We start from the raw sequence: 16,808 nt of genomic DNA, 5'->3' as shown, positions 1-16,808 counted from the left end.
AGCCAGTCCCCAAGGAGAGGAATAAAGCTCAGGTGAGGACAGAGCACCAAAGGAAATGCTCCAGCACCACGTGGAAGTGAGAAGGCAGCATGGGCAGGACCCTACAGGGTGGCTGCCATGCTTCCACCTGGCTGTCCCCTGGGATGAAAAAGCAACTAAGCAGTTTACTCCCCACTAGGACAGCCCAGCATGAATCATTTGGGTTTAATCCTTCCCTGAAATCAGAACTGGATTCAGGAGCCTGTGAGAGAAACAATGAGCATTACAGCCTCCAGGCAAAAAGGACTACATTTTCCCATCACGTCCCAGTGTGCACCTTCGAGTTTTTGTACACAAGGCATGCAGCTTTTAAAATGCATTATTTTAGCAAATAGCTGCAAAACTTCGCAATATCTATATCTCCTTTTCAGCATGCCTTTTTCCTGGGAGGACATTCTCAGAAAGAGCAATGGATCAACTGATCCTGCCTTCTCATTGATTGGCAATGTAAAAATAGCATCTACCCATCACGCCTGACTGCAAACATGAAGTTTCTTATTACAATGAATTTGTTTATTTCTGCACAGTCCATAACTGGACTCCTTTTACCGATTAAAAGTCAATTGCAGGACTTCCTCAGGCTTCATACATCAAGCACACTAATTAAAGTTTATGAGTAAGTAGCAATTAAGAGAATCAACTGGCTTATGCAAATGCAGAAGCATAGGAAAGAACCAGTGAAATAGGGGGACAGCATGCAAACCAGCTTTGGTGTCCATGACACAACATGAAGGCACTGCCAAGAAAGCCAGTGCAGAAGTGCAAAGTTGCATGACCAAGGCAGTATCACATGAGATCTTTCCAAGATTAAGGAAAAAGAATTGTTTGAACAGCCATTCAAACACAGCAAGCTCGCCTCCATGCGAACACAGGGGCACAACTCTTTCGAGACAGATCCTCACAGAAAGCTCATTCACAGGCATACGCAGGCAGAGCCAGGAGCGCAGTAAAGAAAGTGTCAGGCATGGTCTGGTGCCTCAGAGTGACGGAGAACAACAGGAGATACTTTGGGTTGCTTTCCCTGTGCACTTCTGCCAAGTAGTGAAATCTGTCCTTACTACAGACTGCTCATCCTTTGTATTGATGTGAAACAGGAGAGGCAAAGCACGGGCAGCGAGCTGCGGCAAGGTCTTTATAACAAGGAGAGCAGGCTGCTTTCCCTGCTCCTGCAACTGTCAGGATGTTTAGGAAGTGCAGGGAGAGCACCGAGCAGCAAGACCTGATCTCTTTACTGGAGTCTCAGGAGAAAAGCATCTTCTTCTACCATGCTATTTGAAAACAGGTGAGGTCTCAAGACTCAAAAGCTAGTTCTCTAACCAAGAGCATACTCCTTTTTCAAGTCTACCAAGGCTATAAAGGTGTTGTATTTTTTTTCCCCAAGCAAGTTTATTAAATACTTGCTTAACCTATTATTTAAATTCTTGTATAGTCTGTTAAACAGCTGACAGACACTTCTGCAAGACTGCCTGTGCAGAAAGTGTTCCACCATGCTCATACTTTTACATTTGAGCAGGGTAGGGCTGAATTGAACAGACCACTCACCACCCAAGATATTTTGCAGAGGTGTCAAAAAAAAAAGTTCTCACCAAGATCTTATAGCAGTTCTAGAAGTAAACAGACTACGAACTATTTAAAAGAAGGCATAATTATAACTTCACAGGCAATACCTGCAATTGCAGGGTGAATAAGAACAGACATGTTTTTAGCAATATATTATGTAAATAGCTCTTGTGAACAGGAATAGCCTTAGTACCAAGTAACAACTAGGTTAAAAAAAAAAAAAAAGAGAGAGAGAGAAAAGGCTTACTTCTCCAGAGGAAGAAGAAAACCCTCTGCTCATCTCATGGCACTTGAATCAGAATTTAAACGCTCAGACCTACTTCAGTGAATTCCCCATCAGCATGCTTCCAGCTTGTTTCCTCACTAAGTACAGCTGGTCCTGAATCAATACTCCTCTCCTCTCTGAGTATGTGAGATGGGGGGATTTCCAGAAAGGACAGATAAAACTGCCTGTGGCACAGCTTGCTTCTATTGCAAGTGTGAAAACACCGATCTGCCAATGCCTGGACAGAACTAACACAAGCAGCAGGGTCTTTAAGAGCAGACGCGGCTTCAGAGAGCACACACCACTGCCAGAAGTTACCTGCAGCAAATGGATGGGGAAATCGGGACAGCACCAGCCAAAAAAAGAAAGAGAATGAGAACGGACTTATAGAGAACAGTCCCTTTTTGTGGCAATGCTGAATTTTGCAAAAAGGGGAAAGAGAGAAGGAAAAGACAAAGCAAGCGTAAGAAATGACTTAAAGAAAAGACCTTCCTCCTGCCGTTCTCCAAGCAGCAGCTCCTCCTAGTAGCAGGACTTCTGCACCAAGCCCGCGGCTTGTCCACGCTCAGCTACTAACCCCGCCGGCAGGCATTCCGGTACAGCAGCCCGCCAGGAGCCGTACCCGGGGGGCACAGGGGGCAGCGGGGCCGTTTCCAGCACCCCGAGCGGGGCGAGCAGCGGGGCAGCTCCGCAGCCACGGGAGCTCATAGCCGCTGGGGTCACCCGCGGGGCTGGGGCGAGGAGGGCTGGAGCCTCAAAGCACCATCGGCTTTACTATATGTATATATATATATATATATATATGTGCAATACAGGCAAAAGCGCATATATGCTATATAGGTAATGTGCATATATGCAATATAGGCAATAGCACATACATACGCTATAGGCAGAAGCGTATATATGCAATATAGGTAAAAGTGCATACATGCAATATAGCCGAGTCTTACCCAAACGGCACGGCACAAAGAAAACACAACTTCTCCACCACCAAAACCGATTTAAAGCCGACAAGCCCCCGCCAACCCCTTCTGTCGGCTCACTCTAGGAAACAATCGCTACCTCTACTCACCACCGCTCGCACCCCAGTACCCACACTCCCCCCCCAGCCCCGGACCCCCCGCCCCACGCCGGGCCCCGCAGGCCGCCTCCGTGCCCGGCGCTGAGCCCCACTCACCGCGGGACGGCACCGCCGGGAGCCGGGCAGGGCCGAGCCGGGCCGGGCCGAGCCGAGCGGCGCTGCCCCGCCGGGGAGCCGAGCTGGGGGCGGGGCTACCGTCAGGGGGCGGGGTCAGAGCGCCCCGCCCTGCTCGCCCTGGCCGTGGCGCCCACGTGGAGAGGCGGCCCGCACGCCCACCTCGCGGCTGCGTTAGGGGATTGGCGGAGAGGGGCTGGCAGTAGGCGGGACGCGGCCGCGGTGCTCTCTCTGGTTGGTAGGTGGCGCTGTCAATCCGCGCGCCTCGCCGCGGGCGGGGCTGAGGCTGAGGGGGACGGCGGGGCCGGGGCGGTTACGCCCGTTAACGCCCGCTGAGGGGAGGGGCGCCCAGGTGGCAGCGTGCCTCAGCCTCTTCCCTGCTGGATTCTAATAACGAGGCTGCCCTCAGAGCTCGGGGATCGCCTCATCACCAGCCCTTTCTCTTCCCACAGTGGTCTCCTGAGGGAAAATGCTGGTGGTTTTTCTTGTTACCCCAGCAAAAGTGGGGGCGCCTCACTTCAGTGGCTCAGGGACCGCGGGTACGAGATCCTTCCAGCGACTTGACTGCTGTGAGGAGCCGAATGTGTGGTTCCAAGGGCTGGTGTAACAGTTCCCCTCTGCACACACAAAGGTGTCTCGGTGTCCCTTTTACTCCTCGAGCCTTCTGTCCCCTTCTCTCCCTTTGCTCATGGCTACAGCACCTTCCTTGCACCAGCTCTGGAGCGCTGCAGAGTGCTAAGCTGGTCCAACTCACTAGATGGAGAGAAAATCCCAGCTTTTTGGCTGGAAGAGTAGTCTATCACGTTGGTGATTAGATGGCCTCAGGGAGCGATCCCATCAGGCTGGAGTCAGCATCTCTTAATGTCATCACCTACATCTCCTCACTTGCTTTCCAGCACAGATTTCAGAATTGAATGTGAGGGCAGGGAATCTGTTGCCTAAATTTAGGCTCTGCTGTTTAACTTGTTCTTATATAACCTGCCCAACACAATGCATGAAGCTTGCAGCAAAGCCAGCACGGCGCTCTGGTGCCAGTAGGGCTTTCTGTCAGCTAGCTCAGAATGCGACATGTGAGCAAACAGCTCTCAACAGTTGCCGCATGCTTCAGGGCTTGGATCAAAGAAAACACTGCGCTCACTTACAAAATCCTAGTTCATCTGTCTGTGACAGGATCCTTTTGCGGGAGCAAAGGACTGCACCTCGCCTGCTGAGGCAGGGCTGTGCTTCATGGCATGTCACATTAACCCGCGGTCCTCATCGCTCCCTCAGGGACCACAGGGCTCTCACACCTGAGTTTCCTTCCTGCAGAACATGAGGAGGACAAGGAGAGCACGGGTAGGCTGTGGCTGCCAGGCTAGCTATGGTCAGAGTGGAATATGTTAGAGTACGTCAGGTATGGGATTATAATTAGAAGACTAGTCATTATCCTGCATAGCTGGTCTCCTAGGATTGGCAGACTTTGTGTGTCACCCTAGAGAAAACAAGCAGCATGTTGAGAAACATCAGAGCTGCAGGAAAATGGAGATAGCATTAGCCTGTTTGTTTTTGAAAGAGACATCAAAGTGTTGGAGACTGGAGATATCTGTTCCAAGGAGATACCGCTTCGTCTTCTGAATGTGTCGACTCCAGCTCTCCTACCTGCAGTGCAGATAAGCAAGTTCATCCAGCTTGCTCTGTAATGGGGAAGCCAGAGGGGGGATTTGTGGGAGAGTGCTAATAAACCGGTGTCTTCATTCAGAAAGTAGAGCTCCTTTTGTAAACTCATGCAGAGTCTCGCTGAAGTCGGTCGTAGGGACTCCATGCAAAAGTAAAAGTTTGCATAAGCAGATGCCTTTGCTTATGGTCTTGTCTGCACTGCATGTAGATGAAAGGATTTCACAGTGTAATAGGGAAAGCTGGGGTTTGCCTTCACGGTTGTGGAAAAGAATCCCTTTCCTCTTCTTACAATAATCTAAAAAATGCACGTAGGAAATAGTTTTGTTACTACAGTTTATTTTCTAGCTCACGAGCAGCACTGAGGCTCGGGGAGTAACTTGTTTGTAGTGTCTAGAAACAAAGGAGTTTTCACTAATGATCTCTGGGAGCTGAAGCTGGCTTCAAGCTGTTCAAGTCATGAGAGGATGACTCAGAAGTCAGAAATTCGAGGCATTCTTATGTCCAGCATTTAATCAACAGGCAAAGTGTTGGGAAGTAAGCAGAAGAAATCAATGGCAAATCAAAGAAGAATAGGTCAGCTATTCATTAGAGAGAGGATTGATCTCTGGGTTATTAACAGAAAAGAGGGCATGAAATGAATCCTAAAGAAAATTTGAACTAGCAGTGGCTGCAGTGAACTGACAGGGAGCCTTTTAAAAAATTACTTGACTTTCTTGCATGAAAGGCTGCTCCCGGTACTCTGCACCTTCCATTTAAATCAGTCAGATCCCTGCTGCACATGTTACTGAGACTTTCCAAGCATAACACTACTCTTGCAGTGGCAATAATTATTTGTATGTATTTGTGAATACAGGCATCATAGACATTACACACAAGAAGATAATAATCTGTTCACTGTTAGCATACATGCTGAGGCAAAATCTTATTTTGTGATGGTTTCAGCGCATAATAGAGCTTGATTTTGCTGGCTTTCTTTATTCCTAGAAAATCATTGATGGCATAGGGCTTTTATGATTAACATTGCAAAATCAGGTTTTCTTTTGACATCTGGGACAGGGAATCGGTGAGGGTTTTTTTCAAGTTTAAGATATCACATGTATCTATAATAGCACACAAACAATAAACAACACTAATAAAATTGCAGGGTTTACATGCTAATAACAGTATTTGTATTATTAGTTGTAATTAGGCATAATTATACCATAAGCTGTGCATTATGTATAGTTATAATTGATGAGTTTTGAGATGTCAGTTTACATTAAGTAAGAACCAAATGTGCTGTATGATGACCATCTCCCACATGATGCTGCAGGCAAGGCCAAGGTATAGCTCTGGAGCTAAAAACTGCTTGTTCAGGAGTGGCTCCTGTGCCAGGGATATGCCGTGTGACTGCGAGGAAGTAGGAAACAACTTTGTATCATACCCTACTGCATCTGCTGTTTTACAGGCAGTGTGCATCCAGTCTTTAATCCCAGAGGATCCTGGTGTCCTTCCTCCTTGTGAGGTTTGCCATCGAAACAGAGACACCTTCAGGCAGTAAGAGAGCAGCTGCTCACCAGTGCTACCTAACGCTGCAAAGCTTTGGGAACCATGTGGGCAATCTGGGTAGGCAGGATGGGTTCATAAATTGTAAGGGTTCATTTGGCCCTGGAGCACAGAGATTGTAACTCTTAGCCTTGACAGAGTCTCCGTGGGACTGCATCTACTAAAATGATTGTAAGCATCATTTTAGTTCTAAAGCAGAACAGAGAAATAGTGTCCATCAGTAATCCCAAAATATTAATATCATTATAGGCTCATGATTTTATTCTAGCTCTGACCAAATTCCCAGAGACCCTTCCTGCTGCATTTTGTGCTTCCTTTCAAGGTTTCCTAACCCAAGCTGCATGCAGGCCCAGACCTGTGTTCATTACGCAGCCTTCTGAGATCACAGCTAGTGGTGACATGATGAGGAGTTTAAATCTGGTAGGACCCATTCAACGTTGAGGTGTTATCTCCATCTAAACACACACAAAGTGCATAAGCTGTTGGTGTGAGTTCCCATTTGGGGTCACGGTAATGCCACTTCCCTTACATTACATAAAATGTAATGATCTGTAGCAGTTCTTCCCCAACAGGGTTTGTCAGTGTTTGATACAGTAATGGCACAGGAGGAGTTGACTTATCTGTACACATGTTGCAGTTTGAATTGTGAAGGTTTGGTTATGTTAACTTTAAAACCACATGAGTGCTGTTAATTCCCTGCCCAAGGATTCTCAGTGCTTGTTGCGTTAGTGCTAGTCTTTGATCACAACATTAATTATACATCTTTTGCATGGCAAATATATAGTTCACGTTGTCCATTTACTGCTTAAGGAAGAAAATCTCTCCAGCTGTCTATTCCGTGAAAGTTTTCCTCTCAGCCTCTAAGGACAACCCTGCCAAAGCCACACTTCCCAGAGGACTAATGACCTCTGCTGTATCTGATGATACACTGATGATGTGTTTCACATGGGCTTTGCATTTGCTTTTGTGTTCTCTCAGCTATGTACTTATTTTTGCTCTATTTGGAATTACTTTCTGTATTATTGCTCTCTATTATTTTTTTTCCTTTTCCTCTCCAGCTTAAATATTTTTAATGCAAAAGGAAAAATAACACCACTAACTAATGGGAACAGCAAAGTTTTAATTACAAAAACTAATTGACTTTTGAAATAATTTGGAACTATTTTCTCTGCTTAAGCTTATATATATATATAGTACAGGTTTTATTTTTCAACTGAATATCTGTTTTACATTTTCATTATATTCGTCTGCATTTCTATGTTCTTTTCTAGATCAAATGATTGGAGTGCCTGCAATTGCAAAGTGTTAGAGGCAGCAGAACTAGTAAGGATTCTCCTATAAAATAACTTTTTTTTTTTTTTTTTTTTTTCCTTGCCAAAAGCATTGTCCTTTTCCCTTTTTTTTTTTTTTTTTTTTTGAAAATGTGTTTATGTGTTCCTGCAGATTCACCCCTCAGCAAATCGGGATGTGGAAGAAATGTAATCTTGGCTGATGCGATCTTGCCTGCAGAGCGCCTTGTGGCTTCACACAAAGGAGAGCTGGTGTTTCTGGTGGGGGAGTGGGGAGGGGGCCTGCAGTGCATCAGGAGGTAAACGTGCCTGGGAGCAGCTCCACAAGCTCCAAAGTCCTACGTGCAGGAAACAATTGTCTGAAACAGAGGCCACCGCTTGCAAATGCCCTGGCCTTTCTCTACCTCCTGCCACCAGGCAGCATTTCAGATTCTCCCACCTTAGGAAATGTTGAGCCTGGATGAGAAAACATTGGAAAAAAGTGGGGAGAAAAACAACGAGAATACTGCGCTGTAAATTTAAGGGAAGAGAATAAATACCCTTATGGGCTGTGTCATCCTGCTCCTTAAATAAGAAATGGACTATGAAAAGGGGGAGGGGAGGGGGCTGCATTTAGGCTGGATATTTCCATGAAGAAATGGCACAAAGACGATTTGAATTACCCACAGGATGAATTCAGCCTGACGTGTAAAATCTATTTCTACCATTATCGCTGCTAACCTAAGCCTATTCACAGATAATTACAGTCAAGTGCTTACCGTGCTCTTGCTCATCTGTTTTTCCCTCCTGCCCATTTAGTAAATGCATGAGTTATGTATTAGCCCTGGTATGCTGTGTCAAAGCAGCAAGAGCTTTGACATTAGACAGCAGGAGTGGAATATAATAAGGCAGGAAATAAACAGTGAAATCCATAAACAAAGGGTTGTAAAAACAACAATTAGAAGTTGGTTATGTTCTAGTAAGTGAAGATCTTAGAGTGAAACAATTTGAATTTACAAGTGTCAGTACAAATGTAGGTCAAATTTAGTATCTGGCTAAAGCATGTTTCTAATTTTCCTCGAGGCAAAACATGAAGAAAAGGCATTGCTTCTACCTGACTTAAAACCCTATTGTAAGTCGCAAGAAGTTATCTTCTGCTGTACAGATACATTCCTTAAATATTCTTGTTCTCCTCTGCATGTGCAGGATAAAATTTCTAAGGTGCCTAGGTCCCACTGCCTTCCTCATCACATTACCTGTGCGGTGAACAGGGGGTTTGGATGAAATCCCAGCTCCTGTGCAAAGCCGGGGATCATGGCAAACAGCGATGTGATATCTGCTCATAGGGGACGTGACATCAGGAGAAGTGCCCTAGATATGGCATCGGTTCCCAGAGAGTGTATTTTGAAATACATGGATGAAAGAGGTAACTGGGCCTCCCCTCATGGCTGGTGAGTGCTTTCAGAGCAGTGGGGTGGGTGCCCCGGGGTGGGGGAGTGAGCCAGTCTTTGCTCTCACCTCTGAAAGTGGGGTTGGAGTTAAAGGTTCTGCACAAGCCTCCAGCAGCCTCCTCCTGCTTCTCTTCCCCCTCTCCTGGGCTCTGCCTCTGTCCTTCACCACTAACACCTTGCTGGTCAGTGGCTCGGTTGCCTGTAATAGCAGCCCTGCATACTTGTATTTTTGCCTTGACTCTGGAGGGGGTGATGTGTCCTTTAGTGCCCAGACAAAACCATTAACTTGGAAATGAATGTTTCAGCCTGTCATGCTCAAGGAAGAAAAAATGACTTATTCCTGAAAAAAAAGCCGGAGCTGACTGAAAGCTTTTATCAAGAAATATACTCGCATTTCACCAAACTGCAGTGGTTTTAGGGGATGCCTGGAGGTGTTAACATGTCTGCTGCAACTCTCCTTGTTAAAGTATTTCTGAATTGAACACAATTTCATCACATTATAAACATTTCATCAAGTTATTAAAGCAACTGAGGTATCTTATAAAAAGGTCTCGAGCACTGAAAACCCCTTGTAAATAAAGAATGTGGCTGTGAAACATAATCCTTGGTGGGATTGGTTTCTGTCCTTTAGAAAGGACGGTACTTTGAGTCACGCAAAGACAAGGTAAAAGCTGGAGATGAAGGGTGGGAAGTGGAGAAAAGCCTAAAGTAATAAAAAACTTGCACACAGGGGTTCCTAATCTGCAATGACTGCAAACATGTCTCACTGTCTTCAGTTCTGAATAAATCATGCTATCTATACCAAGGTTATCTCCTTTTGTCATCATACATCAAGTAAAGATGAGAAACCCAAGTCAGCCTGGTTCGCTTACAATTGCTTCCAAAATGTACTTAGAAACTTGAAAGGGTAAGGTGTTCTCTAACTTTATGTCTATATCAGTTATGTCTCATAAAAACTGTTGCTGGTATTGATTGCTTTCAACCTCATGGCTCAAAATTGACTTTTGAGTTTTGAGGTGGGTGTTTTGTTGTTGTTGTTGTTGTTTTTTCATTGTTCTCCCCACAGGAAAATGTCCACAGCCTCTTGCTTGGAAATGATCCCATGAAGAAATGAGTCATACTTTTTAAAATAGCTGGTTCTATTCCTTCCGTTAAAATGACAAAGAAAATAATGAAAAAAAAATTTAGTGTTATCCCTTGCCATCTCTAGGGATAAAGCTGAGTTCTAGCAGGGGGAAGCCCTGCTAGTGTGGAAAAGATCTCTCTGAGGGGGAGTCTCATTCCCAGGTTAGTCAGTGGGCCTGGGGCACTGCCCAGGACGTAGCACTTGGTCAGGGTAGACATAAGCAGGTAAGCAAGCTGATGGAAGAGGTTGTTTCAGCAACCATCAAAGCACATTTTGCCAGGCGTCTTAGGCTGTGGGCTCTTTTTTCTCAGGTCATTGAGAGGTCATTTTCTCAGGCCAGAACAAGGTGCATAGCACATTATAATGTGCCCACTCCGTTTTTTGTTTTGTTTTGTTTTGGTTTGGTTTGTGTTTTTTTTTCAGTTGTTTGGCTTGCTTTGAGATGACAAATACTTTCACTTCATCACTTTTTATGCTGCAGAGAATTACAAGAAAAGTAGAATTAGGTATTAATTTCCAACTATCTGACATATGCCAGTTGTGTGCATCCGTGTACTTTTTTGATTTACTGCATTGCAGCTCTACAGGGGTAAAAATAAGTAGAGCAAGTACTTCCAAGTAAATAGAGGTACCTTTGTCACCCCCTCAATCATGTGTCCAGTGCAGAAAGCCAGTCCCTGCCCTAACAGGTGAAAAGTACCTTCAGATACTTACAGCATTTTTGCTATCTAGCTGTTTAGGTCTTCCCCCACAAGCTCACCTTTGTGAAACAGAAAATAGTCCTTCCAAAATAATTTAGACTTGATCCACCCATTTTACTTCATGCATAAATTCCTATGTGCATGCACCCAACCATGTCCTATGTCCCAGAGGTGGCAGGGAACATCACAGCCACGGATGTACTGGTGATTCCCATGGCAGAGTGCTCTATCATGTTGCCCACACATGACCTGAAAGCCGGGTTATCATGACCTGCTGAGGAGGCAAACAGCATGGCTCGCTGCTGACCATGTGGGCTAAGCATTGATCCTGGGTGGCAAGGGGGCCAATTTCCCCATCTGTGTTTAGGCACCTAATTTACGTTTTGGTTTCAGCTTACAGATAAGCTGGTCCAGCCAAAAGGAATGCTCTGCTCCTCTTCCTCTCTCTGCCATATGCTTCTGCTGCTTTGGAGTGCAGTCTAGTGACCGTACAGCTGCAGGGTGAATCGATCCATTTGGCCAACCCCAGAAGACCAATCTTGTGGAAAAAGCGAGCTGTTTCTCGTACTATGGGCCAGATGAATCAGAGCACCTTCCTTGAAGGTAATTGCCTCTCAGGATATGGGGAGGGATGGCAAGGACCCTGCAGCTGGAGATGTTGCAGTGGCAAACAACCTTTCAGTGGAAACCCGCTGTTAATAGGCTTGATAAAATATCAAATGGCACCTAACCCATTGAAATAGAAGGCTGATATCTCTGGGCAGTTGCATGCTTGCTGCATCTGATGTGAAGCAGGAGAGAGGGAGGGGGTAGCCAGGGTAACTGCAATTAGGAGATTAATCTGTCATGTTCCTAATGGAGCCAACAGAGACGCTGCTTGCGGGGTGAGGGTGGGGTCGTCAGAGTTTTTGTGCCCTGTCTCTTCTCTTCTGGAAGAGTTTTGGGTCTTTATCTACACTTGCCTTTCCCCAGCTTACATTCCCCTTCCCCTGGATAGGGCACATCAGCCAGTTAGAGAAGGAAACTGAAAATCCTACCTTTAACTGTCCTTGGAAGGCCTGTCTGCCTTCTGTGACTGACCATACAGGTTGCCTCACCTACAGTTTGGCAGCATAAATAGCTCTCAATAGCCCAGGTGTGTATTCCTGTGTAGGCATCTGACATCAATGATTTGAATGCATTTGGGCATGTAAATAAGACCTCAGTGTTTGTGGATCTGGGCCTTAAGTATTTGATCTGCACTGCTAGCAGTGAAAATTTGTATCGTCTTGGTTAATCATAGGTAGGATGAGAGAGGGGTTTGGACATGAAACCCTGAGCATGACACCTTCAAGTTCCTGACTAGAATTTGAGGGACAGGAAGAAGCTTGCCTGAGTCCAAGAAGGAATGGTAAGCCTTGTGTATGTTTGGATAAGACTTGGGGCTGTAGATAGGACCGACCTGGAGTCTGAATATTTTTATGTGCAGAGTTGTAGGACTCAAGTCTTCATGAGGACAGGCAGATCCCTTAGTGAAATTGTCAGTAGCTGATACTAATTTATCAAAGGTAAACATTGCATGGTCACTGTAGGTGCTCAAGCAAAGTGCAATCTCTTCTTTGCTGGGACAAAAGCTAAATGGCATCATCCATCCTGTATTAACCTACCTTTAGACTTACACATGGATAAACTGAGGAATAAATCCAAATACAGTGAGATAGCGAGCAAAAAAAAAACACTGTCAAGATTTATTTGCATTTACTCAGTAGCCCAGGAACAGAGCTGTGATGGCTGTGGTGATGAGCCTGAGGAATGCTGCTGGCATTGAGAGCTCTCTGCTGTGTCACACATTCCTGTGTTTTGCAGTCACATTAGGATCTGAAGGAATTAGCCCCAGGAAAGCTCAGAGTTTATTTCAGGTGGGTAAACTCTGTTTTCTGGTCTTTTGGTCGGTGGTGGGAAACATTCTCAGCGACTGAAGAAAAGATCAACAGACCAGATAAGAATTTGGTATCTTCCAGATGGCAGGTTATGAAAGCAGAGAAGAGGGCTGCTTCTGTCAGGTGTGGGCTAGGAATGACAAAGAAATTTAACTCCGTTCCAAAAATGTTAACCATATTGTTCACGCTCAGCAGTGAGGGGGCCTGTGGCTGCTACGAGATTAACCTTGTGACCCCAACAAGAGTTTAGACCAGCCTGTCAAAAGCATTATGCTTGGAGGCAGTAATCATTCTTTATTAGAAGAGCAGTGGCTCTGCCTTGGTTCTGCTGCCTACCTATGGACTGTATTTTGGCTGCAGCACCACCTTTAGGAAATGGTTCGTAGTTTAATTATTAACAGCTGTAGATTCCTAAAGGCTGTGCACAGCCACTGTGTGCTCCGGTCTGGATTAATTCACTCTTAAAAAGCAGCCCAGTGTGAAAATGCACCTATCTGGTATAATAATGATTTTCTATAGGGCTGCTAAGGGGACAGCAGTACTCTGTAAATTACTTCAGAGTGTATAAATGTTTCTAATGGAGGAATTAGGGAAAGTTTCCTTTCATATTTTCAAGTGAACCTAAGAGCTGAGGTTTTTAGAATGGCTGCGCTTCTCTACATGGCCATCTCTTTTGGATCAGGCTGTTGACACATCCTCTGAAAGACCCCGGTCTGAAGAGAGCAGTGCTGAAATTGTTGCAGCCTTGGTGGTCCCAGAGAAGTGCTTTCAGGGAGCAGTAATAGCCCCTAAAGCTGTAAAAAATGAGCATGCTTTTGGGCCCAGAGGCTCTTCAATAGGATTGCACAGAGCCATCAGCTGATCCCAGTGCTCCGCTTCCACAGCTTGGTTGACCTGTGGCTGCTCTGCCAAGTCCTCCAGCTGAAGTTATCATCATCATTGCTTTCCAGAGTTTTTTTTTTTTTTTCCACATCTCTGATAAGTTCTCTGTAAGATAAAGTGTGAAGCAATTTTATTGTCTCATTCCGTAGGTTGATTCACTACAGGAAGGCTCTGTAGTGGTTCAGATATTCACTCATGACCATATTACAGCATGTATTCATAATAAGTATGCACTTAATTCTTGTGAACAAGAAAATAACCAATGTAGGCAAGAGGATATATGCATTATGGTCATGAAAACTGATAACAAAATAGATGAAAAGCATTTTTTAAACAGGAAACTCTCTTTTAATAATACCATTTCGTATGGACCCCCCTGCAGAAACCTGATAGCCACAAGAGACTTCTTACACAGTTTTCTGCAAACATCTAGATCCTTCCTGCATCCACTTGTGACCCTTTTAGTCTTTCGTTTCCCACATGCAATATGGAATGCTTAGAGTTATATTTGGGAATCCTGTGGTCAAACACACCTCATTTTTACATGTATAGCATGAAGGAGGAAGACAAAGGATGACATTTGTACTTCCCAGGAGCACTGTGGCTGTTCATGTTAATAAAGCAGTCTGGAAGTACAAACCCTTACTGTCGCTGACTACTTATACCCTCAGAGAAGCTAAACCAGCAGCATTCCTCTCAGTTCTCCTTATCCCCATGTTTATTTTGGTGGGGATGCAATCACCTGCTTTTTGCAATCAATTGATGCTGCCAGCAAGATCATAATAGGGCACGTTCAGCTGCCGTCTCCCTTGGGGCTGGTGAGCATCTCCCTCCTAGCCTTTCAGGACAAAAAGCTGCAGCGAAGCCATTCATCTCAGGGCACAGGCGTTACACCACAGGGGGAGGTGCAGAGTTTTTAATGCATGAAGTCACTGCCATTCACAGTGAACTAATGAAAACACTGTCTTTAGCTATGTTTAAAATCCCTTGGATGCCTGTGTGTGTGCGTGCGCACCGAGGGACAGATGAATGATACTGTGAGGTCTTTGATACCTTTTTCAATGAGGCTAATTGTCTCTGCATAATTTTTGGACAAGCCTGCAATAATGATGTTTGGTTGCTGTGTAGGATTAGCATGTTTAGCAATAGGAGAAGGAGAAAAAGGGAGAGATGGCATCCAGTACCTAGGTGATGGGTCCGGCTTGGTGACATGCATCTGAATGAGACATGCCTATTTAACCCTAGCATCATTTTTCTAGCTAATCATGGAATGTGCATGACATTTGTTATTACTGACATTATAATGCATCCATTCAAGCCAGTAGGACTGCTAAGCTGTTCCCACTGGAAGTAATGGAAGCTTTGTATAACCTCAAGGGAAGCAGGTTTGGGTCTCACTAGAGCAGGTCAGGAAGTTTGTCATCAGCTTCATTTTAGGGAGCCGGATAGCTGATGCAGACGTCCTCCTGCTGCCATTCTGATAAGGACACACGCACACTTAAGGTTATATGCTTTATATTCACTTTTTATTATTTCTGCATCATAAGGTTGTTTTAAGAATATCTTTGAAAATTTTGGCTTTCAAACATGCATTTGTTGTTTCCTTTGATTCCTTATAACAGAGAGCACTGTGGTTCAGTTTTCATTCCCATCAGAAGGATTGTGTGATCATGCAATCACCCTCCTCATGGCAGGTGAGCTAGGAGGCTGAAGGAGGGACCTTGGCCCTTGCTCCCTGGAAATCAAAATGAGTTCTTCTCATCTGCATTCATTGGACTATTGTTCCAGTTCTGTCACTGACAGCAATGTATGACCAAAATACTTGCCCTTTTATGTATTGATTTTGCACTGTTTAAAAACATCATAGCTATACTTGACTTTCCTGCCTCACAGGAGTGCTACAGGAAATTTCCGAGACAATTTGACAAAGTCCTGGTATTGAAGACTGTGGATGGAAAGAAACACACATCAGAATGTTAGACACTTAACTCACTGATGTCTATATGTGTCTTCCATCACCCTTCATATTTTCAAGAAACGGGGCCAAAATGTGCTAGGACAAGATGTCAGTATTAAAGCGCTCTGCAGTCTGCAAATAGATACGGAATTGGGGTGCTTTTGGCCCTCAGGCAGGAGTTTTCTCAGTCCTAATTGGAGTTACATATTGGTTTCTTATCACACAAACAACTTATATTGTAAAGATTGTTTTGAACACTGTATATTTTCCTTTTGCCTTTTTTTTTTTTTTTTTTTTTGGTATCCTTCAAAATGCTTCCCACAATTTCTTGTTTAGAACAGAAACTAAGCTTGAAGACCAGGCACATTTCCATTGTTTCTCATCAGTCTGGGATATTATTATGAGTGGTCTTATGCTGAGACTGTCACTAAACCCAAGGTGTTGTTAAGGAATTGTTTAGTCCTTGCAATCCCCGATATGCTCTAGTTCTACATTTTATGTAACTTAATTTAGCCACCTAATAAATGTTTTTTAAATGTAAAAATAACATTGCTCTCTCTTTTTGAAGCTGGTGGCAAACCTCCAATTTTCCTCTTGGTATTCATTGCCTGCAGAACCCAGCAAAGCTTCAGAGGCAAGAAAAATGTATTTTTTGCATTTGCACAGTGTTACGTCTACATCAAGTCATGGCTCTTGGGAGACAGTCTCTAATCAATATGAAGCCATATCTCTTGAGGGTACAATGCTGCAGAATTATTCAAATTATTGAAAATGGTGGGTCAGAAATCTGCTGTGTCCATAGATAAGATTTGGGTCTGAGAAGACAGCTCTCTTTCTTGCTATGCAGTGATTTTTTCAGTCCCATATTCATATATTGAAGAAAGAAAAATATTCAGAAAAAAAGCCTCCTAAACCCTGATTGCATCCCTTAGTCCCAGGTGGGGTCATATACCCACCCATACGTTTACTGACCCATACATATACCCTCCCACACGTATACCCATGCTCCAGAGCAAGGTGTGTGGACATCCTGATGGCAGCACTGTAGTGCCAGAGCCATCGTGGCGGCGCGATGGCAGGTGGGACAGCACTCGTGATACGGCTGGGAAGGTGCGGGCTGGAGCAAGGCGGCCGTACTGGGAGTCACGCAGCCCATCCTTTGAAGTCAGGGAACAGTTTCCAAGTGCCATTTGCGCCCCTGGCTTAGTTTGCATACATGGCATTACATCACCCAACAAAGCAGC

General features: G+C 44.7%; 1 protein-coding gene and 2 long non-coding RNA genes across 4 annotated transcripts in view; 2 read left to right on the top strand and 1 right to left on the bottom strand.

The window, feature by feature from the left end:
* Positions 1-1,020, bottom strand: part of FRMD1 (FERM domain containing 1) — a 33,733-nt gene extending 32,713 nt beyond the window's left edge. Inside the window, exon 1 of the mRNA XM_035322197.1 lies at positions 957-1,020. Coding sequence (XP_035178088.1) covers positions 957-1,005 — 49 coding nt within the window. The 5' untranslated portion in view covers positions 1,006-1,020. The remainder of the gene's footprint in view (positions 1-956) is intronic.
* Positions 1,021-4,365: 3,345 nt separating this feature from the next.
* On the top strand, positions 4,366-8,091 carry LOC118163494. The gene is made up of 3 exons (XR_004749081.1): positions 4,366-4,452; positions 7,532-7,583; positions 7,704-8,091. It is a non-coding gene; the product is annotated as an uncharacterized LOC118163494 (long non-coding RNA).
* A 4,471-nt stretch (positions 8,092-12,562) lies between these two features.
* Positions 12,563-16,808, top strand: part of LOC118165216 — a 72,365-nt gene continuing 68,119 nt past the window's right edge. For both annotated transcript variants that reach the window (XR_004749921.1, XR_004749922.1), the window contains exon 1: positions 12,563-12,704. This is a non-coding gene — a long non-coding RNA (uncharacterized LOC118165216). The remainder of the gene's footprint in view (positions 12,705-16,808) is intronic.

Source organism: Oxyura jamaicensis, chromosome 3 (genome assembly GCF_011077185.1).
Source record: "Oxyura jamaicensis isolate SHBP4307 breed ruddy duck chromosome 3, BPBGC_Ojam_1.0, whole genome shotgun sequence".
Classification (NCBI taxonomy): Eukaryota; Metazoa; Chordata; class Aves; order Anseriformes; family Anatidae; genus Oxyura; species Oxyura jamaicensis.
This window is presented reverse-complemented; position numbering and strand designations above follow the sequence as displayed.